General features: G+C 44.8%; 1 protein-coding gene across 4 annotated transcripts; it reads right to left on the bottom strand.

The window, feature by feature from the left end:
- Positions 1–1,397: 1,397 nt before the first annotated feature.
- IZUMO2 (IZUMO family member 2) lies at positions 1,398–27,278 on the bottom strand. 4 transcript variants are annotated; one of them, XM_072968565.1, is made up of 9 exons: positions 27,006–27,247; positions 26,733–26,807; positions 24,790–24,876; positions 24,527–24,547; positions 23,517–23,597; positions 14,649–14,740; positions 13,634–13,760; positions 12,495–12,596; positions 1,530–6,761 (listed from the first exon to the last, which is right to left on the bottom strand). In XM_072968565.1, the coding sequence occupies exons 1-9, from the start codon at positions 27,235–27,237 to the stop codon at positions 4,876–4,878; spliced, it is 2,703 nt and encodes a 900-aa protein (XP_072824666.1). In that variant the 5' UTR covers positions 27,238–27,247; the 3' UTR covers positions 1,530–4,875. The 4 variants fall into 4 exon arrangements, 3 of the variants coding, with proteins under 3 accessions (XP_072824664.1, XP_072824666.1, XP_072824665.1); XM_072968564.1 differs by lacking the exons at positions 1,530–6,761; positions 12,495–12,596; positions 13,634–13,760; positions 14,649–14,740 and adding exons at positions 18,742–18,848; positions 20,899–21,025 and having other exon boundaries at positions 27,006–27,278; XR_012076110.1 differs by lacking the exons at positions 23,517–23,597; positions 24,527–24,547; positions 24,790–24,876; positions 26,733–26,807; positions 27,006–27,247 and adding exons at positions 1,398–1,451; positions 16,803–16,885 and having other exon boundaries at positions 2,573–6,761; positions 14,649–14,702.
- Between the last annotated feature and the right edge of the window lie 548 nt (positions 27,279–27,826).

The raw sequence follows: 27,826 nt of genomic DNA, 5'->3' as shown, positions 1-27,826 counted from the left end.
CTGTTCGCTTTCTCTCGACCAACCACAGGCTGCGTTCTGAAAGCTAACCGTTGTCAGCGTCCGTTTCCAAGGCAACGGTTAACTCTGAAAGCAGCCACGAGCCTGTCTCCATGGCAACTGTTTAAGCACAAACGCTAGGCGAGGGCCCCTCGTTAGAGTCGCCTTTAAGAAGTAGGGATGCTCAACAAAACAGCGTGCTCTGCTTATAAAACTTAATGGAAAACCTATGTTAGAGCACAAGGAATGGAGAAAGACGAGTAGGGCGGGACTGAAAGAGCTGATGTGAGGAAGGTTTCTCAGTGGACGTGTCTCAAATAAAGCTTTGAGGGCTGAATAGAAGGCCGCCAAGAAGAGAAGAAAAGAAAAAAATGCTATCTTATATATCCGGCTAAAATTTAAAACTGTATGACATACAATCTTGATGGTATGGGGAAACCATCATTCTCTTACCATGCAAGTGGGAGTGGGAATGACTTCAGCCTTGAAGTAAATCAGTCAAGTAATCAGTGACTATTTTCTGAGAACCTGCTGATGTACCAGGCCGTACTCTAGGTGCTGGGGATATAGTGGTGAAAGACACAAAAGGACCTTGCCTTCGGGGAGCCAGAGCAGGCAGTTAATAGGGGATAAAATAGGGTATTACAATAAAATATTATGATGTAAACAGGCAAGGGGCTGAGAGAGGAATAAAAGGGCGATTAGGAAATATAATTATTTAAGAACATAATTGTGAAATGAAAGCCACAGAAATCTCAAGCGAACTGTAGAGAAATGTTAATGTATAGCAGCTGGAGCCTGCCTTACCTGTCGATTTCTTCTTCCTAGTGTTTGTGACAATTGGAGTGGGGGGTTTTCTTTTACTTGCCACTGAAGGCATTCTGAGGTACTAGGACAAACAAAATGAATGCCTTGTTTTGCTCCTTTGTTCCTTACTCGAGCTAATAAACTATTTTTCTTGACTGAGCTCTTTTGCGTTAAGTTTTGTATCATTTGAAACCCAAAACATCTTTCGTTATAGCTTATTATTCTTGCTTAAAAGATAAGGAAACTGGATCAGATAGCAAGACAATGGCAAAGGCAAGATTCAGAATTAGGTTCTCTCAGACTAAAAATCCAATTATTCAACATCAGTATGTTAGTAAAGAAGGGGTGAGTCTTCGAGAAGGCTGAGAACCAAATATGCTGAGAAAGTTACATATGATGGAATACATTAGGATGAGGAATTTGAAGATATTATGCTGCTGGCTTTGAAAATGGAGGGGCCACAAGCCAAGGAATGCAGGCAGCCTCTATCTATTGAAAATTTATACCATAAGCCATAAAAAATGCAGAAGGAATAAAAATTTAATTGTTAAAAAATCATAAAAGTTCTAGCATAAAATATAGAAGAACTTTTTACATAATCTTGGAGGTGAGGAAGGCATTTCTTAGTATGACGGTAGGTCCAAGAACTATAAAAAGAAATAGAGTTCAATACCTAAAACTTTAAAAATTTTGTATAGCAAAATGCACCACACACAAAATTGAAAGAGAAATCACAAACTGGGAGAAAATATTAGGAATGTATATACTAAAGAGTTACTATGTGTAATATATGAAGACTTGCTCCTATAAATCAATACAAAAAAGACAGCCCAATTAAAAATGGGCAAAATTTATACAAATAAGTAATTCTCAGAAGACAAAACATCAGTAAGTGCATAAAAAGATAATCTTGCTCTCAATAGGACACTTTTACTTATTAGATTAGAAATGCTAAAATTTTTTAAAAAGGTTAATACAGAGTATTTGGGAAGGAAGTGGAGGAACGGGAATAGGCACCCTTATACATTTCCAGGAGTCAAGTAATTGTTTATCCTTTTTTGAAGGATTATTTAGCAATAACTAACAAAATTTTAAACATGGACATTCTATAATCTTACAAGTTTACTTCTAGGAATTCATCTTTAGAGATAGTCTGCACAAGTGTTAAATAATATATATTCAATGATGGAAAAGAAAATAAAACCACCCAAATGTCCATTAATAGAGTTTCATTGAATAAATTCAAGAAACCCTCACATGAAATATTAAAAGACAAATGACACATATTTATGTACATATGTATATATGTTTGTATAACATGTACTCAATACATTATGTATTTTTTATTACCACAGGAAAATACTCACCCTGTATCAAGTAAAAAAAGTCACTTCTAAAATCACATGTGTGTGATTATACTATGTAAACAGTATTTTATATATGTATATCTTTCTATATACATAAAAACAGAAAGGGAGGTTCATATTCACAGAAGAAGGTCTACAATCTTTTGAATGGGGAGAGGGTATAGCTCAGTGGTAGAGTGCATGCTTAGCATGCATGAGGTCCTGGGTTCAAGCCCTGGTACCTTATTAAAAATTAAAATTAAAAAATAGAATCTTTGGAAAGAAGATTCACAGAGGGCCTTTCTTCATTGTTATGTTGTTTGAATTATTCACAATAAAAAATATTTCTTCAATCATGAAAGAAGTCACAGAAAATTAGAAGAAAGATGTGAGCAAAGAGTTTCAAACATGGTCATAGTTACCACTGATGGTGCTGGTGAGATGAGGTCCCATCCACTGCCAATCAGACTGCCAACTGATATGGAACTTCTGGGAAGCCATTGGCTACGTGCACGGGGTCACTGAAATGTTCTCTCTTTGACCCCAAGACCTCGCTGCAAGGATTTTACTTGAGAACTGGTCCAGTGGTCAGCCCCTAAGACTTCAGTAGAAGTGGTGTTTAGTAAAAAACTGGAAGCAACCACAATATACAACAGGGGACTGGCTAATACATTGGTTGAAAATACAAACTGTGCAAAGCCCCCAAACATCAGATTGTTAAAGATTATTGAATAACATGGGTATTTAATGACATGGGTATAATGATGTGGGTAAATCATCATATTTAATAATAGGGGCCTGGGATACAAAGTTAAATAAACATAGAAGTACCATAAACTGTATATTAAATATGCCCCAGATTTATTAAATCATCATAATATTATAATTAAGTTTAAAAAATAGTTAAAGTCAGGGGGAGGGTAATTGCTCAGTGACAGAGAGCATGCTTAGCATGTACCAGATCCTGGGTTCAATCCCCAGGACCTCCATTAAAAAAATAAAAATTAAATAAAAAATAAAAATAGCCAAAGTGTAGCAAAATGTTAACAGTTATCTCTGAGTAGCATTTGGTGAACTCTTCCAAATTTTCTATAAGAAAATGTATTGGTTTTTATTATAAGATAATAAATATTCTTTTAAGAAGGAAATGTTACATATGGAAAGTATTCAGTCCCAGTTGAAGTTCAGTGCATGGCTTCTGGAGGCTTGCATCCAGACTCCATGACCTCATAGCTGTGAGACTCTGGCCACATCATCTGTGGGCCTCAGTATCCTCATCTGTGAAATGGGACAATACAGCCATGAACCTATGTGGTTGTTTGAAGAATGAAAGGAGTTTGTACATACCAAAGACTTAGAATGAAATTGGCACAAAGTAAATTACTGAAAGCACTAGCCCTTTTATATGCTTGACATGGGGGAAAATGGTATGATTGCTGTTCTGCGCTGGTAAAAATGTAACAGAACTGTTGTCCTCACATCCCAGCTTGTGCCAGGAAGTTGAGATCCATCTTCTTTGGAAAGCAATTTGACAACCTGTTTCAGGAACCAAGAAAATGTTTAGAGTCTTGAGTCTGTTATTCCCATCTTGGGAATTTGACTTAGAGAAATAATGCTCCCAAAAGGAAAGCGGGAATAAGCAAAGTAACGCTCATTGTAACGTGATCCATAATTGGGAAAACTGGTAAATAACCTGTGCCAACTGGGGACTTGGCACAAAGCCTAAATTGGGGAATGGATAGTAAATTATTCCATACCTACCAATGAAATATTATTAGTCCTAATAATGATAAGTATGAAGTTTATATGGTGACAAAGGACAACGTTTGTGATATAATGAGGGCAAAACAGAGAAGCCAAAATTGTTTCTACACTCTGATTACAATTACATCAAATAACATTTATTTTTAAATGATATTTGGGAGGAAATATGAAAAAAATCAAAACAATATGACCTCTGAGGGTGGCCAAGTTGTAGGTGAATATGTGGCTCTTGTTTTATGATCTACATTTTTCAACATTTAAAAATATGGATATGGAATACAGAGTAAAAAACAAAACAGAAAAAATACACCCCAAAGGGACTAGCAGAACTCTCTGGGCTGTAGGATTATGTGGAATTGGTATTTTAGTTCCTACTTCTCTAGACTTTCCAAATTATCCTTCACAATGACCTTATATTATTTTACATAAAAATTTTCCTGTTATAAAAGTATGTGTATTGTTTTATGATAAAAAATAAATACCATGTTTCAAAATATGAGGGAAGAAAAACCTCCCTTTGGGCATGAATAAAATTAGAAAATGATACTTAATAGGGCAATTGCTTTGTAAAGCATAAATCCTGGAAATGGAAAAACAGAAACAAGGGGACATTTTAAAAAATGGCTGGAAATACCTGAAACATATTCTGTGTTTAAGCCAACTGCAGATTTTCCCGTGAAATTTGTAGCTTAAAGTTTTAAAGGAAACTAAAATCATCTGGCATTTATGTTTTTAGGGTTGAGAAAGAGGGTAAAAAACTGTTATTTTAGGGGGAAGCTCTTAAAATGATCAAAAGCTGTCCCAGCTGGTGATAAATGGTGCCATCTTTCTTCTAGGAAAGAAAGAAACCAGCGCTGTCAGCATATGGTGTTAGGGCTCCCTTCTGGGAGGAAGTTACTAGTGCTGATGACTAAACGGAACCCAACTACAGAACTGCTGGTTTGTTTCATCCTCAGGCTCGCTAGTCAGCATGAGTTCTCTGATGGCCAGCGAGCTGTGTGTTCCAAGCAAAGCCCTTCTCGAAATTGCTGCAGATGTAGCCATCATGCACAGGATGACGTCTCCGATGTCTGGTCAACTGTGAACCCCAGCTGAAGTTCTCTCCACATTCTTTATGTGTACAGCCCTTGCCACCCCTTTGAACTTTCTGGTGTTGAATGAGGTGTGAAATCTGGGTATAGGACTTCCCACAGTTCTGACATCTGTAGGGTTTCTCCCCGGTGTGAATCCTCTGATGCTGAATCAGGTGGATGCCCTGGTTGAAGGCTTTCCCGCATTCCTTACAGGCGTAGGGCTTCTCACCAGTGTGAATCCTCTGATGCTGCGTGAGGGAGGAGTTGTGACTGAATGTTTTCCCACACTCCTGACACTTATAGGGTTTCTCGCCCGTGTGGATCTTCTGATGCTCGATCAGGTGGGTGCTCCGGCTGAAGGCTTTCCCACACTCGCTGCACTCATAGGGTTTCTCTCCAGTGTGAGTCCTCTGGTGTTGAATGAGGTGGGAAATCTGGGTGTAGGACTTCCCACAAACTTTACATTCATAGGGCTTCTCCCCAGTGTGAATCCTCTGGTGGCGCCTAAGTGAAGAGTTCTGGCTGAAGGTTTTCCCACATTCGTTACATTTGTAGGGCTTCTCCCCAGTGTGAATCGTCTGGTGTTGAGTGAAGGAGGAGGTGTGACTGAAAGCCTTTCCACACTCATTACATATATAAGGTTTCTCCCCCAGGTGAATGCTCTGGTGCCTCATGAGGTGGGAAATCTGTGTGTAAGCCTTCCCACAGTCGTGACACGCATAGGGCTTCTCGCCGGTGTGGATCCTCTGATGCTGAGTCAGGGACGAACTGTGGCTGAAGGCCTTGCCACACTCAGGGCACTCGTAGGGCTTTTCTCCGGTGTGGACTCGCTGGTGCTGGGTCAGGGACGAGCTGTGGCTGAAGGTTTTCCCACACTCGTTACACTTGTAGGGTTTCTCGCCGGTGTGGATGGTCTGGTGCTGAGTCAGGGAGGAAGTGTGACAGAAAGCCTTGCCACACTGGCTGCATTTGTAGGGCTTCTCCCCCAGGTGGATTTTCTGGTGGCGGGTGAGGTGGGACACCTGCGAGTAGAATTTCCCACACTGGCTGCACTGATAGGGCTTCTCCCCGGTGTGACACCGCTGGTGTTTGACAAGGGAGGAGCTCTGGGTGAAACCCTTCCCACATTCCTTGCACTCGTAGGGCTTCTCTCCAGTGTGGATCCTCTGATGCTCAGTGAGCGATGAGCTCTGAGTGAAGGCCTTGCCGCACTCGTGGCAGGCATAGGGCTTCTCTCCCGTGTGAATTATGTGGTGCTGGATGAAATATGAGCTGTTGCTGAATGCCTTCCCGCAATCGTTACACTTGTAGGGCTTCTCTCCGGTGTGAATTCTCTGGTGTAGGACGTAGTCTGAATGGTAGATGAAGGCTTTCCCACATTCCATGCAGTTAAATGTTTTCTTTTCTATGAAGGTCCTTTGGTACCTCAGGCTATTTCTTGGCCCGGTCCACTTCTGAGGCCTCTCTCTCCCAGGCACTCTTTGCTTCCTGATGAAGGCTGAGGTCTGCCTGAAGCTTCTCCCCATCTCATTACAGCCAAAGCCTCTCTCCCCACATGTGTTTTCCTTGGGAGCAGCAAACAGCCACTGCAAATGCTTCTCTTGCTTTCCCTGGCCCTCCAGTTGATGGCCACAGGTCCAGGAGTCCCCCATCTTGGAGTCTCCAAGCACTGCCCTTAAAATTCCCTCCGTCTTTCCCACTGGGGAAGCTGCCTCTTCAGAAAAACTCTTTTTTAGAAATTTCTCCTGAGTAGTTGCTGAGCTTGTCTCCACGTCTGAAAGAAATGCAAAACATGAACTTTATCTGCCCTGGGAAAAAAAAAGCTGATTATCTAGATCTGGCATTGTAATCTTCAAAAGAAAGGTTTCAAAGTTTATACTGCTATTTCAAAAGGCATGAAGAAGATAGATTCATGTTCTGACACAGAAGGATGGCCTTGGTATATTCTAAACACGAAGAAAACCGAGTTGCAAGGCATTTTATGTGCACGGTGGTTTCTGAGCCACAATATATAATATGTTTTCACAGATCAACAGGGAAAAGAGACACCATCCAATGAAATAGTGAAGCAGGAATGTGAACAGACATTTTACAGAAGGAAAACAAGGGGCTGATAAATATGTGAAAAGATGCTCAACATCAATAATTGTCTAAAAACATCAAAGTACTCAGGGGGGTGGGAAGGGACAGATGGATTTCAAAATGTAGAATAGATAAACAAGATTATATTGTATAGCACAGGAAAATATATACAAGATCTTGTGGTAGTTCACAGCGAAAAAAATGTGACAATGAATATATGTATGTTCATGTATAACTGAAAAATTGTACTCTACACTGGAATTTGACACAACATTGTAAAATGAGTACAACTCAATAAAAAAAATGTTAAAAAAAATCAAATTACTCAAGATGCTATTTGACACTTTTTTGATTGGAAAATATTAAAAATATCCAGTATTGGCAAATAAGCATGACAGAGACATTCTCACAGTACAGTTAGTGGGCATGTGCAGAGAAAGAGTTAACAAAGAAGGTCCATTTTACTCGGTTTTTGTTTATCACTGTAACCATGGCAATGACCCTTGGCCAAGCTCTGAGCCCTGGACTTAAGGAACGTTTACATAGTTACTGGCTAATAATCTTTTTTTGTGAGCTTGGGACCATGGGTCAAGATGTACTAGGCTGTCAGCACTGTTTACAGTAAGTGGAAGGTTCATGATGTGCATCTGGTGCCTGGTTTGGGGTCCTCACCATGGCTGGCCATGTAGTAGGTATATGCATATGTGACCAGCTCCCTTCAGGAACTCTGGACTCAAGTGGGCTTTCTTGGGTGAAGACATCTCACACGTGTCTCCACAGTTCAGGCTGTTACAGAAAAATACATCCACGTGACCCCCGTAGAGAGAAGAGGACTTAGAAGCCTGCACATGACCTCTCTAGCCTTCACCTATGTATAGATTTGTTCCTGATGTTCCTGTATTATATCCTTTGTTGAGGGGTCAGGCGTATAGCTCAGTGGTAGAGCATGTGCTTAGCACGCACAAGGTCCTGGGTTCAATCTCTAGTACCTCCATTAAAAAAATAAACAAACCTCATTACCTACCCCCATGAACCCCCCCCCAAAAAAAACCAACAAAAAATATCCTTTCCTATAAGAAATCTTAGAGTGCCACTGTGGCTGAGTCATGCAAATCTTTCCAGAAAAAAATCACCAAACCAGCAGATGGTTGTGGGATTGCCCCAAACAGAGACACGGCAACTAAATGCTATGTGGGATTCTGGACATAATCCCAGTGTCACTGGATTAGGCAATAGTTTCTCCAATATGACCTTAAAGGAACAAGCAAGAAAAGAAAAAAATAGATAAATTGGACATCATCAAAGTTAAAAATCTTTGTGCTTCAAAGACACTACCAAGAAAAGGAAAAGGCAACCAACCCACAGAACGCAAGAAAGATTTTGTAAATTATACATCTTATAAGGGACTGATAAGAACGATTATGACTCAATAATAAAAAGACAAATAACCTACTGAAAATGGGCAAAGGATCTTAACAGCCATTTCTTCAAAGACACACAAATTATCAATAAGCACATGAAAAGATGCTCAATATCATTAGGAAGCAAGGAAATGCAAATCCAAACCACAAGAGGAGTGGGGAGGGTATAGCTCAAGTGGTAGAGCACATGCTTAGCAAGCATGAGGTCCTGGGTTCAGACCCTGTACCTTCTCTAAAAATGAATAAAACTAATTACCTCCTTCTGCCAAAAAACCCCCAAAACAAACCCACAAGGAGAGATCACATCCCACCCACTATGGAGGATAAATAACCAACAGGACAGAAAGTAACAAGTCTAGTGAGGATGTAGAAAAGTTAGGACCCTCATACAATACTAGGGGGAATGTAAAACGGTGCGACCATGTTAGAAAACATTCCAGCACTACTTTGCCCAGCAATTCCACTCTGAGGTGCACACACAGGAGAAATGAAAACATAGACATTCATACAAAAATGTATACTTGAATGTTCATAGAAGTATTATTCATAATAGCCAAAAAGAGAAAGTAAAAAAAAAAGACAAAAAAAAATAAAATACAAATACAGAAAACAGAAAAGAAAAGGAAAAGAAAAAAGAGAAAGTAACTCAAATATCCATCAACTAATGAATAAATAAAAGGTGGTATATCCATACAGTGGAATATTATTCAGCCAAGAAAAGGAATGAAGCATTGATACCTGCTACAACATAGATGAACCTTGCAAACATGCTGAGTGAAAGAAGCCAGTCATAAAGGACAACATACTGTATAATTTTGTTTACAGGAAATGTCCAGAATAGTCAAATCTATAGAGACAGAAGGTAGATTCATGGTTGCCTAAAGCTGGGAAGATGGAGGCACAGGGAGTGATGGCTGAGGGGTGCAGGATTCCTTCTGGGAGCAATAAAAATGTTTTAGAATTGATTGTAGTAATAGATGCACCATTCAGTGAATAGACTAAAAAACACTGAAGTGTACACTTTAAATGTTGAATTACATCTCAATAAAACTGAAATTAAGATTTTAAGGAAATTTTACTTTCTACATTACATAGTGAAATGTCAGATTCATTTTGTATATTAAAAGTAGTTTTTTTATTAGGTAATTGCAGTGAAAAGTAAATATTCTTCCTTCCCTTTTTCCTATACTGTTTCTAATTGTTTGTGAATCCTTCTAGAGATTTCTTCTATATTTATGTGTGTGTGCACCTGCATGTGCATATGTGTGGTGAGACGGAGGTTTTTGAATTCATTAATTTTTTATTGTGGTAAAATCTGTATAAAATAAAATGTACCATTTAAACCATTTTTAAGTGTTCAGTTCAGTTGCATAAGTACATTCACATTGTTGTGCAATGATCACCACTACCCTTTTCCAGAACTCTCCATCTTCCCAAACTGAAACTCTATGTGCATTGAACAATAACTCCCCATTCTCCTTCCCCAGCCCCGGAAACCTCCATTCTACTTTGTCTCTAAGAATTTGCCTATTCTAAGTATCTCATATAAGTGGAATCATACAATATTTGTCCTTTTGTGTCTGGCTTATTTAACTTAATATAATGTCTTCAAGGTTTATCCATGTTGTTATGAATTAATTTTGTAATTGAAAAATACAGTAAGAAGAGTGGTGGGGTATAGCTCAGTGGTAGAGCATGTGCTTGGCATGCTCGAGGTGCTGAGTTCAATCCCCAGTGCCTCCGTTAAGGGGAAAAATAAAAAAAATTTAAAAACTTTAAAAAACTACAGTAAAGATATCGGGTAAAATATGTCGGAGGAACTACATTAAAATGTTAAAAATGAATTTTCTGAGAGATAAACAGGATTATGGGGAGGATTTTCATATACTGCTTTATTCTTGTTTAGATTTTCAAAGTTTCTATGATGAACATGTATAACTTTTACTTGATCAAAAGACATCAATAAATATTACATGTATGAGGTTTTAGCAGCACAATCTTGCAATCTGGAGACAGGACGGTGTACCAAGGAGATTATGAGGAAGCAAAACCTCTGGAATTTGTGGAAGGCGACTAATTTTTTGATGTTAGTAGATTTGTTCATGGGACACCCATTAATTGTATAATTGTTATGTGCCAAACACAGTGCTTGAGGGTGGGTGACTCTGCTAAAGAAGACATTTGACCCTTGTCCTCAGAGAGGGGAGGGGTAGGCTTGAACTCAGACATTTTGGACATATCCTCCATCTCTCTATAGCATTCCCGCCTTTGAAGAACCACTACTCCCCTTCCCAGGCAGTCTTGGTGGCGCTGTTAATTATAGTCTCCCCCACTTCCCACCTCTGAAGTGGGCATGAAACCCTGGCTGGCCAATCAGAATATCCCATCCCCAAATAGAGCCAATCAGAATCTTCCTTGAGATTAATATATGGTATTGCTAGGCAGAATATAAATTTGAGACTATGGGCAGCCAAATTGACTGCCACTCAGAAAGGCCTGAACATAGACTGAAGCTAGATACAGACAGAATCAACACGTTAGAGGAGGGAGGGAAGGAGAGAGAAAGTGAGCCCTGAAAACACCATTTAGAGTCTTAGATCCATTTACGCCTAAAGCAACACTTCTCATTTATATGGGTCAAAAAAAGTCTAGGTGGGGAGGGTATAGCTCAATGGTAGAGTGTGTGCTTAGCATATGTGAAGTCCTGGGTTCAATCCCCAGTACTTCCATTAAAAATAAATAAATAAACCTAGTTAACCCCCAAATAAAATAATAATAATAATAAAATAAAACAAACAAAAGTCTAATTTTGCTTAAGTCACTTTGGTTCTTTACACGCAAAAGAGTCCTGACTAATACACCAGGTAATTACAATAACAGTTATAGAATAATAACTATTATTATTGCAATAGGTAACACTTATTAAATGCTTACTATGTGCCAGGCACTGTTCTAAGCTTCTTCTAGCTATTGACTAATTTAGTCCCCAAAAGAAATTCAATTAAATGGGTACTAGTGTCTCCATTTTACAGATAAGCACTGTGGTTAAGTCACATACCCATAATCACAGAGCCTGCCAGTGGCAGAGCTGGGATCTAAACTCAGAGAGGCTGGGTCCAGAGCCTATACTCTTAACTGTCATGTGAACATGTGCAGTAACAGCAACTCAAGCAAGGAGCTGTGAAAACACTGAGAAAGGGCAGATCACTCAGCCTGGAAGTCAGGGAAGGCTTCCTGGAGGAGGAGGTAACCTGTAGCCTTTGTCTTGAGAAATATGGAGGTGCTTACTAGGCAGACAAAGCAGGGAAGGGTGTTCCAGGCAGAGGGAACAGCATGTGCAAAGGCCCAAAGGTGAGAACACACATTAACGTTCATGTAGGGAACAGGTGCTTCAGTGAGGTCAGGGCATGGGCTATGACCATGGGCGGATGGTGATGAGAGATGAGGCCAGGGACAGAGCAGGCTGGACCACACAGGGCCTCGAATGCCAGGTGTGGGGCTAGGTCTTTGTCTCCGGGCACAGGGGAACCACCAGAGGGCTGTGAGCAGGTGAGGTGTGGGATCAGCTCTCAGTGTAGGAAGACCCTTCTGGGGTTGTGAAAGAGACTGAACTGGAGGGCATAAGACTGGAGGTTGGGAGACCTATTTTTTTTTTTAATGGAGGTACTGAGCATACGCTTTACCACTGAGCTATTACCCTCCCCCCGCCACCGTAGCCTATTCTGACCAGGACATCCTGTGTGCCAGGTGTGTATTAATTCATTTCTTCCTCTAACCCCTGGTACTGTTGTTGACTCCATTTTGCAGATGAAGAAATTGAGGCCCAGAGGGGCTAAATGCCTTGCCCAAAGCTCAAAGAGCCAGGAAGAGGTGGAGCTGGGATTTGAACCCCACTCCCACAATGATGGCCCATGTGTTATGCTGCCTCCCTCTTGAATGACCATCACTGATCATAACCGATGGGGTAGTAAGACTGCTCACACCTGCTGGACAGACTCACCCACCTGAACAGGTAACTCGCCAGTCTTCTCTGGCTTCCATCCTGGGCTCTTCCCCTCGCTCGAGACGGGAGATCACATCGGGTTTGGACCCAGGAAGCCCTGCCCCTGGAAAAGATGTAAGACTTAGCCACAGGTGCCACGGTCACAGGGAGGCCTCCAGGCTGGACCCCAGGCCCTGAGTTGGCAGGTGAGATGCATGCATTGGGCACCTAATGATTAGAAGATCTTATGGTCAATGCAAAACTCATGGTTTTTTTTTTTAATGGAGGTACTGGGGATTGAACCCAGGACCTCGTGCATTCTACCCCTGAACTATACCCTCCCCCCAAGACACAGAAGCTTAAGTTCAGTTTTTGATGAGTCTGTCCAGCAAAACTGTGAGCGAGAAGGGCTGAGGATGGAGTCTGGAAAGACAGACCAGAGAGGAGGCTGGGGCGGGGTCCTGGGGAGACGACGAGGCCTGAGCTGAGGGCTGGTCTGTGGGGATAGAGAGGAAGGGTTGCATCTGGCAGAGAGAGTCAAGGGGCAGGGGGGCTGGGGCTGCAGAAGGAGAGGGTGAGGATGACATCCTGGGGTCTGATCTGGAGACTGGCGGCTGTGGGGCCAACCAGAGATGGGGACCCGGAGGAAGAGAAGCAGATGGGCGTGGAGACACTGAGCTCAAGGTGAGTGTAGCAGCCAGCGGGGTTTGCAGGGGAACAGGAAGCAGCTGGTGGTCAAGGGTCGGACTCAGGAGACATGTTTGGGGAACAGCATTCATGGGTTTTGGGGAGAAAATTCCAAGATAGAATCTGTTGACTGGAGGACCTTTGGGGAGCGCCGAGAGCTGAAGATTCCAGAATGGGCATCCCAGCCTGGAGCCTGAGGTCACCCCATGTGGAGAGGGAAGCCCGAGAAGAGGGCTGGAGCACAGGCTGAAGATTCTGTGGGACAAGAAGAGGACTTGGGCCTTCAGGGATGCTGGGACCCTGGGAGAAGCCAGAAGACAGACAGATGGACAGAGGCCAGCCAAGAGGAGCTGGTGAGAGAAGCAGAGAGGACCCCAGTGAACACCCACAGTGAAGCAGGAGGTGGGCACAAAGGAGATGAGTGTGAAGGGGGCATCATGCCTCTTCCTGGGAGGGCAGAGGGCAGGGCCTCACCCAGCGAGAGAAGGTTCTGGTAGTTCTCCAGCATCACATCCCGATACAGCTCCCTCTGGCCAGGTCCCAGCTGGCCCCACTCCTCCAGGGTGAAGTCCACGGCCACGTCTCTGAAGGTCACTGATTCCTGCAAGGGCAATTTTACATCACGGAGGGGCCTGTCCTTCTGGGGGCAGGAGAGGTCGGGGTCAAGAGCCTACCACTTGCTCCCTGGGCTGGAACATTCTGACTCCACAGATTTGGGGCGACTGAATCAAACCGACTGCAGGAATGTAAAAAGTCTAGGGCAAGCCATTAGCCCCACACTCACCTTTCAGTCATATGACTATTTTAGCATGTGACAGTCTACTGCGTGACAATTGCTATAAGAAATATGCTTAGACAACAAGGTCCTACTGTATAGCACAGGGAACTGTATTCAATATCTTATAATAACCTATTATGAAAAAGAACATACATAGGTGTAACTGAAATCACTATGCTGGACACCAAAAACTAACACAACATTATAAATCAACTATATTTCACTTAAAAAAAAGAAAAAATATACCAATGTCTGAAGTAGAAGATACAAATCATACCACCGAGATGAGACACCCTTGTGCACTGTGTAACCTACGAACATGTCCATGACCATCCTTAGAAACACTTTTTAAAAAAGCTACCAAGCTGTTGTGTGCAAGAGCTATTCATAAGTCTCACTCCATCCCAGACCCCAAGTCTGATCCCAATCCCCACTCTGAACTCTGAGGATAAGGTTCAGGGGTAAAGCAAAACCATCCACTGCCCACTTAACCTGGTAACCAAAAGGATGTTGAATGTTAGGTGATTGATTTAGAGACATTTGTGTCATCAAGTCCAGCTCAGAGCATCATGCCCTTGTCACCCCAAACCTCCCAGTCCTAGAGCTCCTCCAATAATAGCCTCTTTCTCAATATCGGCACCATAGGCAGAGACGGGGATAGTCCTCTTGGGTCCACAGAGTCATCTCAGGGAGAAGGGAGCCCAGACTCACCTGGCCTTTGCCCATCAGGCTCCTGATGGCCATTGTTGGGTCCCAGGCATGCACCTGCAGAAGAAAGGACCAGGCTTGAGTCCACAGATGTAGAGAAGGAGGCTGGAGAGAGAAGGGGTCAGCTCTGGCTCAGATAGACAAACACTTTGCCAAAGATGCCTCAGGGCAGAAGGGGCTCTTGTCTCCTAAGAGCCAAAGCAAAGTCTCAGGGCAGGCGGCCGGAGACCCCCGATCTGTAACAACCCCCACTAGCAATCAGGAGGCTCAGCTCATCACACGTGCACCACAGCTCTCAGAGAAGTAACCAGGTTAAGTTATCCTCAGGTGAGAAAATCAAAGCCCAAGAGGTCAAGGCCTTGCTCAAGGTCACAGAGACATCAAGTGTCAGAGTGAGATTTGAACCTAGAGGCCTGGCTGCAGAGCCAGCCCCTCCTTTTTTGCTTATACTTTTAAAACTGTGATAAAAATACACATAAAAGACAACATTTTAACCATTTTAATGTATACAATTCAGTGGCGTTGAGTAGATTCACAATGTTGTACCACCAGAACTTTTTTATCAACACCCTAAAAGGAAACCTTATACCTTTAATCAATTACCCCTGAGTCTCCCTTCCCCCAGTCCAGCCCCGGGTAACCACTAATCTTTCTGTCTTAATAGAGGTGCCTCTTCTGGACATTTCATATCAGTGGAACCACACAATATGTGATCCTTTGTGTCTGGGTTTTTTCACTTAGCACAATGAGTTCGAGGTTCACCGGAGTTACAGCATGTATCAGAGCTTGACTCCTTTTTATGGCTGAATAATATTCCACCATGTGGCTGGACCACATTTTGCAGAGCTTTGTTTTTATCTGTCCTACAAATCCTGCTTAAGGATCCTGGACTCCTGCTTAAGGTGTTGTTTAAAGAAAGATTCCAGCAGCTGGAATAAAGTTGAAGAATTCTTTACAAAGAGAAGTTGGTGCTTAGACTTTGGTCACCCCCATTCATTCATCAAACCCACTCTGAGCCCCGTATGAGTGACGGGCTCCATTCGGTTCTGCCGGCGGAGAGATGAGTGAGATGTGGCTCTGCCCTCCAGGGACTTCCTGCCTGTGGGGGAGACAGGTCTGGACAGAGACCAGGTCCCAAAAGATATTCCTGGGATGAATTTGTAATGTGATTAAGTTAAGCATCTTGAGGGATGAGGATGATGATGGATTATCTGGGTGACTCTAAAGCGATCACAAGTGCCCTGATAAAAGCCAGACTGCGGGAGATCAGATCTGGAGGAGAACACCACGTTAACAGAAGTAAATCGCAGGAGAGTCAGAGAAACAAGGCACTACGCCCCTGGCTTTGAAGCTGGAGGAAGCGGCCATGCTTAAGGAATGCAGGCAGCTTCTAGAAGCTGGAAAAGCCAAGGAAACGGGTTCTCCCCTAGAGCCTCCGGAGGGAGCATGGCTGAAACCAGCGGGTGAAATTTTCAGGAACAGGGTCTTATAGAGTCTTAACTATCTCTTCATAAGTCACTTATTACAGTAATGCCCCTTTATCCGCGGCTTCACTTTCTGTGGCTTCAGTAAAGTGAAATCCAAAAACATTGAATGGAAAGTTCCAGAAGTAAACAATTCATAAGTTTTAAATCACGCGCCATTCTGGGTAGCTTGATGAAATCTCTCCCTGTCCTGCTCTGTATCACCCAGGACGTGAATCATCTCTTTGTTCAGCGTCTCCTGCCCGTTAGTCACGTGGTAGCTATTCTTAGTTATCAGAGTGACTACCGAGGTATCACAGTGCTTGTGTTCAAGGAACCCTTATTTTATTTAATAATGACCCCAAAGTGCGAGAGTAGTGATGTTGGCAATTTGAATACGCCAAAGAGAAGCCCTAAAGTGCTCCTTCTGGGAAATCATAGAAGACCCGCGCTCGGCTAGACTCCTGGAAAACAGCAGGCGCCTAATTCCTGGGCGCCGAGGTCATCTGAGTCGATGGCAGGGGGCCTCTGGGCCTCCTTGCGGGTGACAAGAGGGGGCAGGGCGCCGCCAACAGCGCCCTTCCCCTCCCACCCAGGCAGACTCGGGCCCGCCCCTTGCGGGCCTGCCTGCCTGCCTGCCTGCGCCGGCCCACACCCACCTTCTCCCTCTCAGGTTCGCCGGGTCGGAACTCACCTGTGCGCCCCCGCGGCTTGCGCAGGGCGGCCAGGCCTTCCCTCCCTCCTTCGGGCCCCGGAAAGCGCCTGCGCGGTCGCTGTCTCGGAACTTGAAGTCTTGGTACTATAAACACAGCTTCTCAGCTGGACTCCATTTCCCAGAAACCCTTGCGGCTCACTATCCTCCTGGCCTAAGGGTTCTGAGGGCTGGAGAATGCTGGGAAATGGAGTCCAGGAATAGAAAGGGGCGGAGGAAAGAATGGTGTAAATAAACAGCTGCTTTGTAGCTGGATGAAACATGGTATTTGGGAAATGTATGGTTGTGCTGGCACCTTGAATATTCCCATTTTAACTAGTCTTTTCACTGCCCTCCACCGAAAGCAACATCATAGTCCACTTAACCCATCTAACCCAAATTTCTCCTGCCATAGCAAGTCTTCAAGATCCCATCTAAACTTAGGGTGAATGAATAGAGTCTCTATCACTTAATTATTCAATTTCCTTCGGCATCCACCCACAGGTTTACTCCTGTCTCTTTTCTTTGTGTCATGATGACTGGGAATGCCCCCTAAACAGAAGCTACTCCGTCAGCCGGGGCTTTGGAATCAAGGTGGCATGGAACAGACCCTCAGCTGCCCTGTCCCACGAATGAGAAGTAAAGCTTCACTGCTGTAAGCCACTGAGCTATAGGGAGGGTGTTTGTTGCTGTAGCATAACTAGCCTATTCTGATTGATACAACCATCTCCTAAAGCCTGGAGTAGGCTTAAATTTGATGCTGTATACACGTCAATCAGTACAGTGCTTTGCAGGTAGTAAGTCCTCAATTACTCCAGGACCGTGTAACGAGGGCTGTATAACATAACAGTCAATCCCACTTGTTCGTATGTGAAACTGAAAGTTACTAACTTCTCTGTATTCTCACTGTACATGGGGAAATAACAAATAACCTCTTCGTTGGGTTGTGAGATTTAAATAGACTGACATAAGTAATGTCTTTAGAACTGAATGACATGGAAAAAACCATCTACATCAAATTAATAGTTCCCACCTCTTGACGTTTGTATTTGCTGTTCCCTCTGTCCGAAATGTCCTTTCTCTTCTACTTCTTTTGGAAAACTACTTATCTTGCCAGAGCAAGCTTTTTCAGCCATTCTGGTGGGAATCTTTCTTCTATTCCCACTCAGCCTAGCCAGAGTTGGCAACTCCCTCCCCTGGGTTCCCACAGGAACATCCCAGTATCCCAGCGTTGACAGTATAATAATTGCTGCATTGCTATTATTTGGTAACCGCCTGTCTCTCCCACTCCAGACTGTGCTCTCCAGGAGCTCCCATCAGACTATAATTTATGCACAATTTAATTACCTGTTTATTGTGCATTGCTCCCAGGAAATTCCCAGGAAGCTAGGGAGTGGCTGGACCTGTAGCATGAAGACATTTAAAAAACCAAAACTACTCTACTACCCCAAAAAAAGTATTTGGGGGCCACCAGCTTGAGACCCCCAAGCTAAAGCCTTTCCAGGAACGGACTTCGATCTGTCCACCAGCTTAAGAAATGAGCATCTCCCACGTATCTGCAGTACCCCAGGCTCTGGCCAGCCCACTGGTGATGGCGACGTCAAGCGGGCCAGAAGAAGCGTCGCCAAGGCAACCAGCGTCTGTGGCCTTCAGGGAAGTAGCCTGCATCAGGAGAGGCCGGAAACATTTCCAGAATCCTTTCGATTGGAGACGGGTCTATTTCAGAGGTTGGGGCCTCTTTCGTCTCTTCAAAAACCAACCCAGCCAAAGCGCGCTCTACTGCGCATGTACTAAAACTAGTATCTTGGCGATGGATGGCAAGCTCTAGGCCAATCAGAAGCCGATCTTCACGTGCACACCCTTCTGACTCGGGGATGACAGTATCTATGGAGCTGGACACCAACTGGGACAGGGTCTTCCAGAAACTGATGGAGACATTGAGGAATTTGTCACAGACTTTATTAAACTTATTTTCCTTTCCCTTTACAAACCCCCAAACCATCGCCCTACCGCAGCAGGAGTTTTCGGTTTTGCCTGTATGTAATGGCCCTGGTCAGAGAGAAAAAGCCTGGAGGTTAGAAAAAGAACTTCAGGCCCATCCAGGTCAACCGACCATCCAAAACCTCCCCTCCAATCACTGGCCTTAGTTGGCTCAGCCAGTGACATCATGGGTCTCTGGGCAGATTTCCAAGGTTCTCAGCCAATCAGTGTTGGTATGTAAGGAGGGAGGAGAGAAAAGTTGGGACTGGGAGTTTGGGACTGGGAGTGAGGGTATAAAGCATGGAAACAGAATGGAAAAAGACAGGAGGAGACTCTGAGAGACACAAACACAGGGAGAGAGACTCAAAGAGAAGGGAAAGACTGGTAGAAACAGGAGGAAAAGAGTGAAGCAGGTGTACGGGGTTGAACTGCGCTCCCCCCCACGACATAGCCAAGTCCTAATCCTCAGTACCTGTGAATGTGACCATATTTGCAAATAGGGTCTTTGCATATGTAATTATATTGAGGTAAAAGGAGATTATTCTGGATTTAGGCTGGCTGTTACATTGAAAGACTGGCGTCCTTACAGGAGAAAGGACAGGGAGGTTTGGGACACAGATGCCAAGGAAAAAGCCACATGAAGAGAGAGGCAGAGATTGGCAGGAGGTAATGATCCCAGGATGCCAAGGATGCCAGTGGCCAACAGAAGGTAGGAGACAGATGGAAGGGACAGACTCTCTCAGAACCACCAGAAGGAACCCGCCCTGCCAACCCTTGAATTTTGGACTTCTGGCCTCCATAATTCTGACAGAGTAAATTTTTGTGGCCATTTGTTACAGTAGCAAGAGGAAACTGATACACAGGGAGACAGTGGGGAGAGAGCAGGGAGAGAGTCCTGCACTAGAGAGACCAAGAGGGGAGACAGACCTCGGACAAGAGGCTGAGAGAGAGAGAGAAATGGAATTCAGAATGAAAAGGGAAATCCAGAGATGGGAGAGGGGAAGACAGAGGGAGACAGAAAGACCAGGTTAAGATAGAGATAAAGAGAGAGAACCGTGTGGCAGGGCACTAGAGAGAGAAAAAGAAAGAAGGTAGTCATGGGGCAGGGGGAGATTTAAAGAAATAGGGAGGGGCTGACGGCTAGGGAGAGTCTACTGGGGTGGGAGGAATGGGAGTCAGACACAGAGACCCAGAGATGGGGAGAGACAGATTCAGAGACAGATACAGAGAGACTGCAAGACACAGATTCACCATGGTGGGGGGGGGCGGGGGAGGGGAAGGGGGAGGTGGCAGAATTGGGACCGGGACCGGGCAGGGGAGGAGAAAGCGCAGTGGGAGAGGCTCGGATAGGGAGTTTCAGAGAGGGAGAGCTGTTCATTGTGCTAAGTGCTGAATTAAAGCTCACCACCACTCCTGAGTAGAAGGTACTGGGAGTCTCCCAATTTGAATATGAAGAAATGGAGACTTCAGGGAAAGGAGGGGCAGATGGAGGAGGCCGAGAGAGACAGAAATGGAGCCAGAGGGAAGAGGAGGGGGGTGGTGAGAGGGGCTGAACGTGGGACCAGCAGAGAGAGGCAGAGAGGAGCATTCAGAAGTAGAGAGAGGAGGGTGAGGGTGCCTTCTTCCCTTGGCACCATGGGCTCAGTGCTTGGGGCCCCTGGAGACGTTTGCATCTTAAATACTTTGAAGAAAATCAATTACTAAACCCAGGAGGAGGAGGAGGATGGATCTATAGTAATGAATCCAGATTGGATTATATCTGTCTTCATATATGAAATATCATCTTTAGTATTTTTTTAATGGAGGAGGAGACCCACAAAGGCAAAAGTGATGAGGACTCAGGGAAGACGTAATGGGGTCCAGGGATGGGAGGAAGGAGAGAGAAAGAGAGACGGACAGAATGATTGAGATGAGAGAGAGGAAAGAGATAGTGAGAGGCAAGGAGAAACAGAAAAAAGGGAGAAATAATAATAGAGAGACGAAAGGAGACAGTGACAGAGGCAGAAAGCGACTAGAGAAGAGATTCCCAAATGACACAGTGACAGATCCAGGGAAATGCCATTTTTGAGGGGCCCAGTGGGGCTTTGGGGGAACTCAGGAGAGGATGGGGATGACTCACGCAGCCACGATGACCCCAAAGGCCAAGACAGCCAGACACACGGAAATAATGATGCCAAACAGGGCCTGATTCTGCGGGTATCCACCCTTCTTCTGGTACTGCAGGTCCACGCGGGGCTGCCCGTCGACTAGGGTAGGCGTGGGGAGGGGAATGGGGGCGGAGACAGCCCCGACCTCCAAGTTATCACCCTTCCTTGACCTTGCACCCACATCCACCTGATCACTCGGCAACCCGGCCACTCTTGGGCCTCTCTCTTCCTTCTCCCTACTTGGCCCCTGCCCTCCTGGGGTATGACTTTCCACTCATCCATTTCTCAAATTCTGTGTCCCACCTGTTCAGGCGCTCGGGATACTGCTGGGGCAAACATCCCCGCCCTCACGGAGCAGTCTACATAGTGCATAAGGGTGACAGCAAAGAGCCCAGCGCCAAATACATCTCATTGGATAGGGAGGGGGACGGGGTAGGGGGGAAGACTAGGTAGTTTGACTACCCAAGAACATGGTGGGGGTGAAAAATGCTGACAGTCTCCGGCTGCATCTTAGCTGGTGACCCTGAGGGTGGCCTTGGGAGTCCCCTTCTGCCTCTTCCATTTGCTCCCTCCCCCAAGTCTTTCATTCTGTCAGCAAAGCCTCTTGGCTTGACCTTCAAAATGTATCCAGAATCTGATCCACCTCTTGGGCTACCTACTTGGTCCGGTTCTCATCATCGCTTCTCTCAGGGGTTATCCTGCTTCTCCTACAGTTCCCCAACTGGCCACTAGAGGGCGCTACTAACACATAAGTATGCTCATGTCCCTCTTCCCCTCACAGTCTTCCTGTGGCTCTTGTTTCATTCAGATTAAAAGCCCAAGTCCTCATCGTGGTCCACCAGACCTGCATGATCTGGTCACCATGTAGTCACCCTACTACCCTCCCCTTCATTCACTCGGCTCTGATCCCACTAGTTTCCCTCTTGTTACTGAACAATGTTGGATCTTTGCACCTGCACTTTCCTCTGGCATTCACACAGTTCCTCACCCCCTCACTTCCTTTAGATCACATATCACTTCTTCAGAGAGGTCCCGCCCACCTGCTCTCTCCAAAGTACTACTGCCTGTCCTTCCAGGCCCTTTCTATCACATTGCTCTGCTTAGTTTTCAGTAGAGTACAACTGCTGTCTAGAATGAGTGCATTTATTTGCTCATGTAATCATCACCTAAGAGTGCTTCTCAGCTGGGGATGATTTTGTCCACCAGGGGACATTTGGGAGCGTCTGGAGGCTGGAAGTGGTTGTCACAACTTTGGTGGGGGCAGTAGTAACAGGCACGGAGTGGGTAGAGGCTAGGGCTGCTTCTGAACATCTACAACGCATAGGACAGCCTCAGAACAAAAAGTGATCCTGCCCCAAATGTCACCAGTGTCAAGGTTGAGAAACCCTAGTCTAACCCTTCACCCCCATTAAAATGTGGGCTCTCTTTATGAGATATTTGTCTTCCATTCTGCTGATCTTCAGTTTGGAGCATTATATGGTGCTCAAAATATTTATTGTAGTTAGCATCCCAAGAGAGCAAACAGACAACTCTCTTTTTTTCAACTAGTCAAAGTCGAGGTGGGGGGAACTGATAAGAGAAACTCTTCTAGATTTAAAAAAAAGTTTAAAAAAACTAAAAATTGAATGATATGATAAGTCCTTTCATTGGATCCTGGTTTGAATGAAATCAACTGTGAAGATATTCTGGGGGAAATGAGGGGAGCTGGAAAAGGGACTTGGAATCATTTGATATGGGAAAATGCTGTTAGGTGTGTTGGGAACGGCATTGTGTTTCTATAGGAAATGTCTCTTTTAGAGGAACACACTGTCTGGGTAAAATCTCATGGTGCCTGATTTCTTTTAAAATATTCCAGATATAAACAAAATAAATGAAGCAAATGTGGAGGTATGTTCATTGTCAAAAAAATTAGATAGAAAATGATACTTTAGAGAGTGTGACTGGGGAGTCTTCTCAGATGAGGGGAACTTTGAGACTTTATTGAAGTAAGGAAAGGAGAGGAACAGTGTGACAGAGAGAGGAACAGCAAGTAAAAGGTCCAGGGTGACTATTCAGTCTTGATGAATATATAGGGGTTCACTGTACTATTAGGATATATATTTTAAAAATCTCTGAATGAATGAATGACTAAATTCAGCACATCCTTCCAGACTCCCCAGAAAAACTAAAATGTTTTTCTAGGTGTGGAGGGTATAGCTCAGTGGTAGAGTGCATGCTTTCGCATGCATGAGGTAATGGGTTTGATCCCCAGTACCCCCGTTAAATAAAATAATAATAATAAATAAGTAAACATGATTATCTCCTCCCCTCAATAAAAAAAAAAAAACCCAAAACAAGCAAACAAAAAATGTTTTTCTAGCACTTGCCATTCTGGCCTTGGAGGCATTGCAGAGTTACAGAGGAGTCTCCCCATAAGAAGACTTACACATTTTAGAATGTGGAAGTAACTTCTGGACCACACTGTGATCAAGAGGAAAGGGCAGGGTTCAAGGCTGCGTGTAGGAGAAATTGAAAGCCATGTCCCCTGGGGTGTGGCTGTCTTCAACTCTCATGCACCTGTCCCACGTCTTCCCCCACCCCAGGAGCTTACCAAAACAGTACTTTTCTTTGATACATTTCGGACTGGTCTTCTGGCAATGTAAACAATCCAAGACCTCTTCTTTCAGCAAGCCTGGACCAGAGGCAAGGGAGAAGTGGGATGAGGACAGATATCAAGAGGAGTGGCAAGGGGCAGGAAGGCAGCAGAGGAAAGAGGAGATGGGGTCCCTTGGCCGTCCTAAATTTGGAGGTCCCAGGTACAGCAGAGCAAGCAGAGCAAAAGGCACTGATGATTCACAATAAAAATAATTTGTATAAAAACAGAAACAAAAAAGAAAAAGAAAGAAAAAATGTGTACATAATCATTGAAGAGTTGAATGCAGTTATCCAGTGGATCCAGGTAGGCATATAATTAATTAAATGAAACTAATTTTACATTAAGTGTCTACCAAAAGAATTTTCCTATTTTGTTCTATTTTGCAACCCCCTGTAGCACAGACTGGCCACATGCTCACTATCTGTCTCCCTCTCTTCCTGTTGCACAGGAAGACTACACTTCCCAGAATCCTTTGCAGGAAGTCACATCCATGTGACCAAGTTCTGGCCAATAGAAAGTGGGCAGAGGGATAGGTGCTTCCAGGCCTCCCCATAAAAGGCCCTGTGGGATTCCCTATTCTCTCTCCCTTCTGAAGCTAGCTTAGCAGCCACAACGCCAGTGCAGCCTGGATCCCTAAGTCACCACTTGGAAGAGCTGTTCAACTCTCAATGGAATGTTGGCCACAGAGACAAAAACCTTTCTTTTTTAAAACCAGAGTTGTGGGGGTTTACTTCTCAAGATGACATAGTCTGTCCTATGCTAACATCCCCCCAAAATACTTTTTTGCAGGTTGCAATCCCTTTCATAAGCTCTCAAAAATCCAAAATTCCTTGGTGCCATAGCTTTGGGTTGGGGGCAACACCAGATGGAGTAGGTGTGAGAGCAGGGCTTGATTTGAGGGAGATAAGGTAAAAAGGGGTAGGAGGGTAGTGAAGGGAGGAACAGGCAATAAACCCAAGACTCACGGCAAATTTTGGGATCGCAGGCTGCAAGAGAAAAGAACAGAAGTGAGTTACGCTGAGACAGCAATTTGAGAATTCAATGGGAAGGGACCAGGAGTGGGAGGAAGGAGTGAGTCTGGGAAAGGAGAGAAGGGAATTTTGGGGAGAGGAAGAGAAGGCTGGGTCACAGGAGAGGTGAGAGAGGAGTCTGGAAGAAACAGTGGGAGAAGGGGGTCATTTGATTATGGGGAAGTAGGGAAGGGGCCTGGTGGAGAGAGATGCCGCACCTTTTAATTCATACGATCTTAAAACTTTCTTGAGTTCCTTGACCACCCTCTCCCTGACAGCCACCAGTTCATCTAGCAGAGGCCCATCTGAGGAGAGAAAGACCTTTGTGTGTCTCTGTCAGGGGGTGGAGACACCCAGCAAGCCCGCCCCATCTGCAGCTTCAAAGAGAAGGGATGAAGAAATTCCTTTTCATTTACTAGGACTAAGCAAGACTGGCTATTCCTCGGGGAAATTCCACCAGGCAAATCTATGACCTAGGAGGTCCTGCACCTACCTTCTGAGCAATTCCAGGGCACCACGCTAAACCACCCTTCTTTAGCCTCAGGTTCCTCCTCTGGTAAGTGGCAGATAGGTGGCCTCAATCACCTCTCCTCCCCTTTCCTCTGATCTGCTCTCTTCTTTTCTTCTATTGTCTGTCTACAGTGACCCCTTCACGATTTCATCCAGCCTTATGGTTTTGTGTGTTACCTCGGACGTGCACTGTCCAACATGGCAGCCATGAGCCACACACAGAGATTGAGCCCTCGAAGTGGGCTAGTCTGAATTGAGATATGCTGTTAGTATAAAAACACATGCTGGATTTCAAAGACATCATATAAAAAAAAGAACTGTAAAATGTAAATAACTGTAAAATGTCTCAATAATTTGTATGCTGACTGCATAATAAAATGGTAATATTTTTAGGTATTGGGCTAAATAAAATCTATTAAAATTAATTTCACCTGCTTCTGTTTACCTTTTTAAAAATGTGGCTACTCGAAAATTTAAAATTACACTGTGTGACTATTTGTGCCTCATGTGTTTCCTTTGGACAGCATTGCTCTGTAGCCACTGATGCCTCCTACATCTATATCACTAGCCTAGACCCCTCACGGAAGCCCAGATGCATATATCCAGCTATCCATTCAGGTATTCACCGGGATGTCTAATAGGCATCTTAAACTCAATGAATCCAAAACTGAACCTCAATATTCTCCTCCAAACCCACTTTCAACTCCATCCATGAAGATAAAGTCTTCTCCATCTTCATAGATGGAGATGCTGTTTCTAGGCGCTCAGGCCAAAATCCTTGGTGCTTTGGCTCTATTTTTCTTACATCTCACATGCAATCTGTCGACACACATGTGAACGTGTTGTGAATATTCAAGACAGATCCAGGAATCCAATCATGTTTTAACACCTCCACTGCTACCATCATGGGCTTCAGTCATCGTCATCTCTTGGTGTTAAAAAGGGAGGGTATAGCTCAGTGGTAGAGAGTATGCTTAGCATGCATGAAGTCCTGGGTTCAATCCCCGGTACCTCCCCAAAATAAACCTAAAAAAAGCTGGCAGAGGATGGGGAGGGGAGGAAGAAAGGAAAAGAAATTGAAAACTACAGCCATTTGACAAGCATGGACAGGAAAAGCATACATTTTGTCAGTTCCTTTATCCTAGGACACTGGAATCCTACCTGCTCCCATCCCTCTTTTAGGGATGGCTTTATACAAACCACACACACATTTCTTATCTTTTTCAAAAAAAAAAAAAAAAAAGCGTCCCTCTACTGCCTCTGCTGGGAAACTGTCATAAGGACCACACAGATCTCCTAACCCGATGAATGGTGCCCCAGGGTAGATACTGTGGGGTGGCGGTTAGGAATACAACTTCTGAGCAGGAGGTCCCAGATTCAAATCCTCAGCTCTGGTATTCCTAGCTGTGTGACTCTGGGCATGTCGCCTAACCTCTCTGAGCCTCAGTACCCCCCTCTTGTAATGAGCAGATCACAATAGCGCCCATCTTGATGAACAATTCTAGACTTTTCGAGAACCCTGCCAGACACACAGGAAAGGCTATATGTGTGTCTGTTTTTTATATCATTTTTATATCAAGAGAAGGCGTGCTGGACCGGTGGAAAGGGAGGAGGGGGAAGGGGGCTGGAAAAATTCCTTCCCTCTTCCTACCTTTCAGAGAATTAACCTTTAAGCTGTTTGTTTGATTCTTGAGGAAGGACGCCACAAGGTCCAGATGCTCTAAACCTGGGGGTGAGAAGGGAAGAAATTTCAGCCGGGCCCTCAAAGAGCCACGTGATCCCTTCTATCTCCCTCCGGGACTGGCCCCACCCTTCCCCTTTTGGGGGCGTGGTCCCCAAAGCATCATCTCCCCGCCCGGTCTCGGGCTACCTGACTGGTCCCTTTCCCCACACTGCCAGGCCCCCTCCCCACCCTAGCACGCACCCACTTTCCCGACAAAGGCGTTCAGCGCGTAGTCCCGGAAGAAAGGCCCCTCCATGCCCAGCAGCAGGGCCTGAGCGCGGGCCTGCAGCTGCTGTAGATGGAAGCGGCTGGGGATGAGGGCGGAGCGCAGCTGCCTCAGGGCCTCCCGCACCGAGTTGTCACACTGCAGGCAGCCCCAGCCTCGGCGGGTGCTCAACCCCAGGAGCAGCAGGAGGGCCAAGGCCAGAGGCATGGCAGGGGCTTTGTGACGTCACGGAGAGACCCTGGCGGGCCCCGCCCCCCAGGCGAGGGCGGGGTCAGGGAGGCCCGGGGAGAAACGCTCTGTGCGCAGGCGCTCAGCACACAGGCGCCTACTACGTGCCAGGCGTGGAGCTGGGAGCTAGGCAGAGTCTAGAAAAACAGAGGTCTCTGCCCTGCCCTCTTGGGTCTTGAATTCATTCTTTCAACGAATGCGTATTGAGCACCTACTATGTGCTAGGTGCTGTTCCAGAAATTAGGGCTAGAGAAAAACAGGAGATCCCTGCCCTTTCAGCACTGACATTCATTAATTCAACAAATACTTCTTGAGCACTTACTATGTGCCCAGCCCTGTTCTAGGCACCTGATGGGTCGCTGAGGTAGACAGTCTCTGCTCACATGGACTTCACATTCATTTATTCAACAAAGGTCAAAGGAGCACCACTATGTGTCCAGCGCTGGAGACAGATTGAACAAGATGGACACGGTTCCCTATGGTTATCAAAGGCGAAAGGGGTCGGAGGAGGGATAAGTTAAAAATTTGAGATTAACACATACATACTACTGTATATAAAATAGATGAA

This window comes from Vicugna pacos, chromosome 9, assembly GCF_048564905.1.
Source record: "Vicugna pacos chromosome 9, VicPac4, whole genome shotgun sequence".
Taxonomy (NCBI): domain Eukaryota; kingdom Metazoa; phylum Chordata; class Mammalia; order Artiodactyla; family Camelidae; genus Vicugna; species Vicugna pacos.
This window is presented reverse-complemented; position numbering and strand designations above follow the sequence as displayed.

Bases quoted from the DNA above. Each gene is read 5' to 3' on its own strand.
- IZUMO2 (XM_072968565.1), bottom strand. From the start codon at position 27,237: ATGCCTCTGGCCTTGGCCCTCCTGCTGCTCCTGGGGTTGAGCACCCGC. The intron at 24,877-26,732 runs GTAGGAAGAGGG...TTCTCTCCTCAG, and splicing joins AAAGGTTAATTCTCTGAAAG to ATGGGCCTCTGCTAGATGAA. The intron at 14,741-23,516 runs GTAAGCTCCTGG...AGCCTCCTTCTC, and splicing joins CAAAGAAAAGTACTGTTTTG to TACATCTGTGGACTCAAGCC.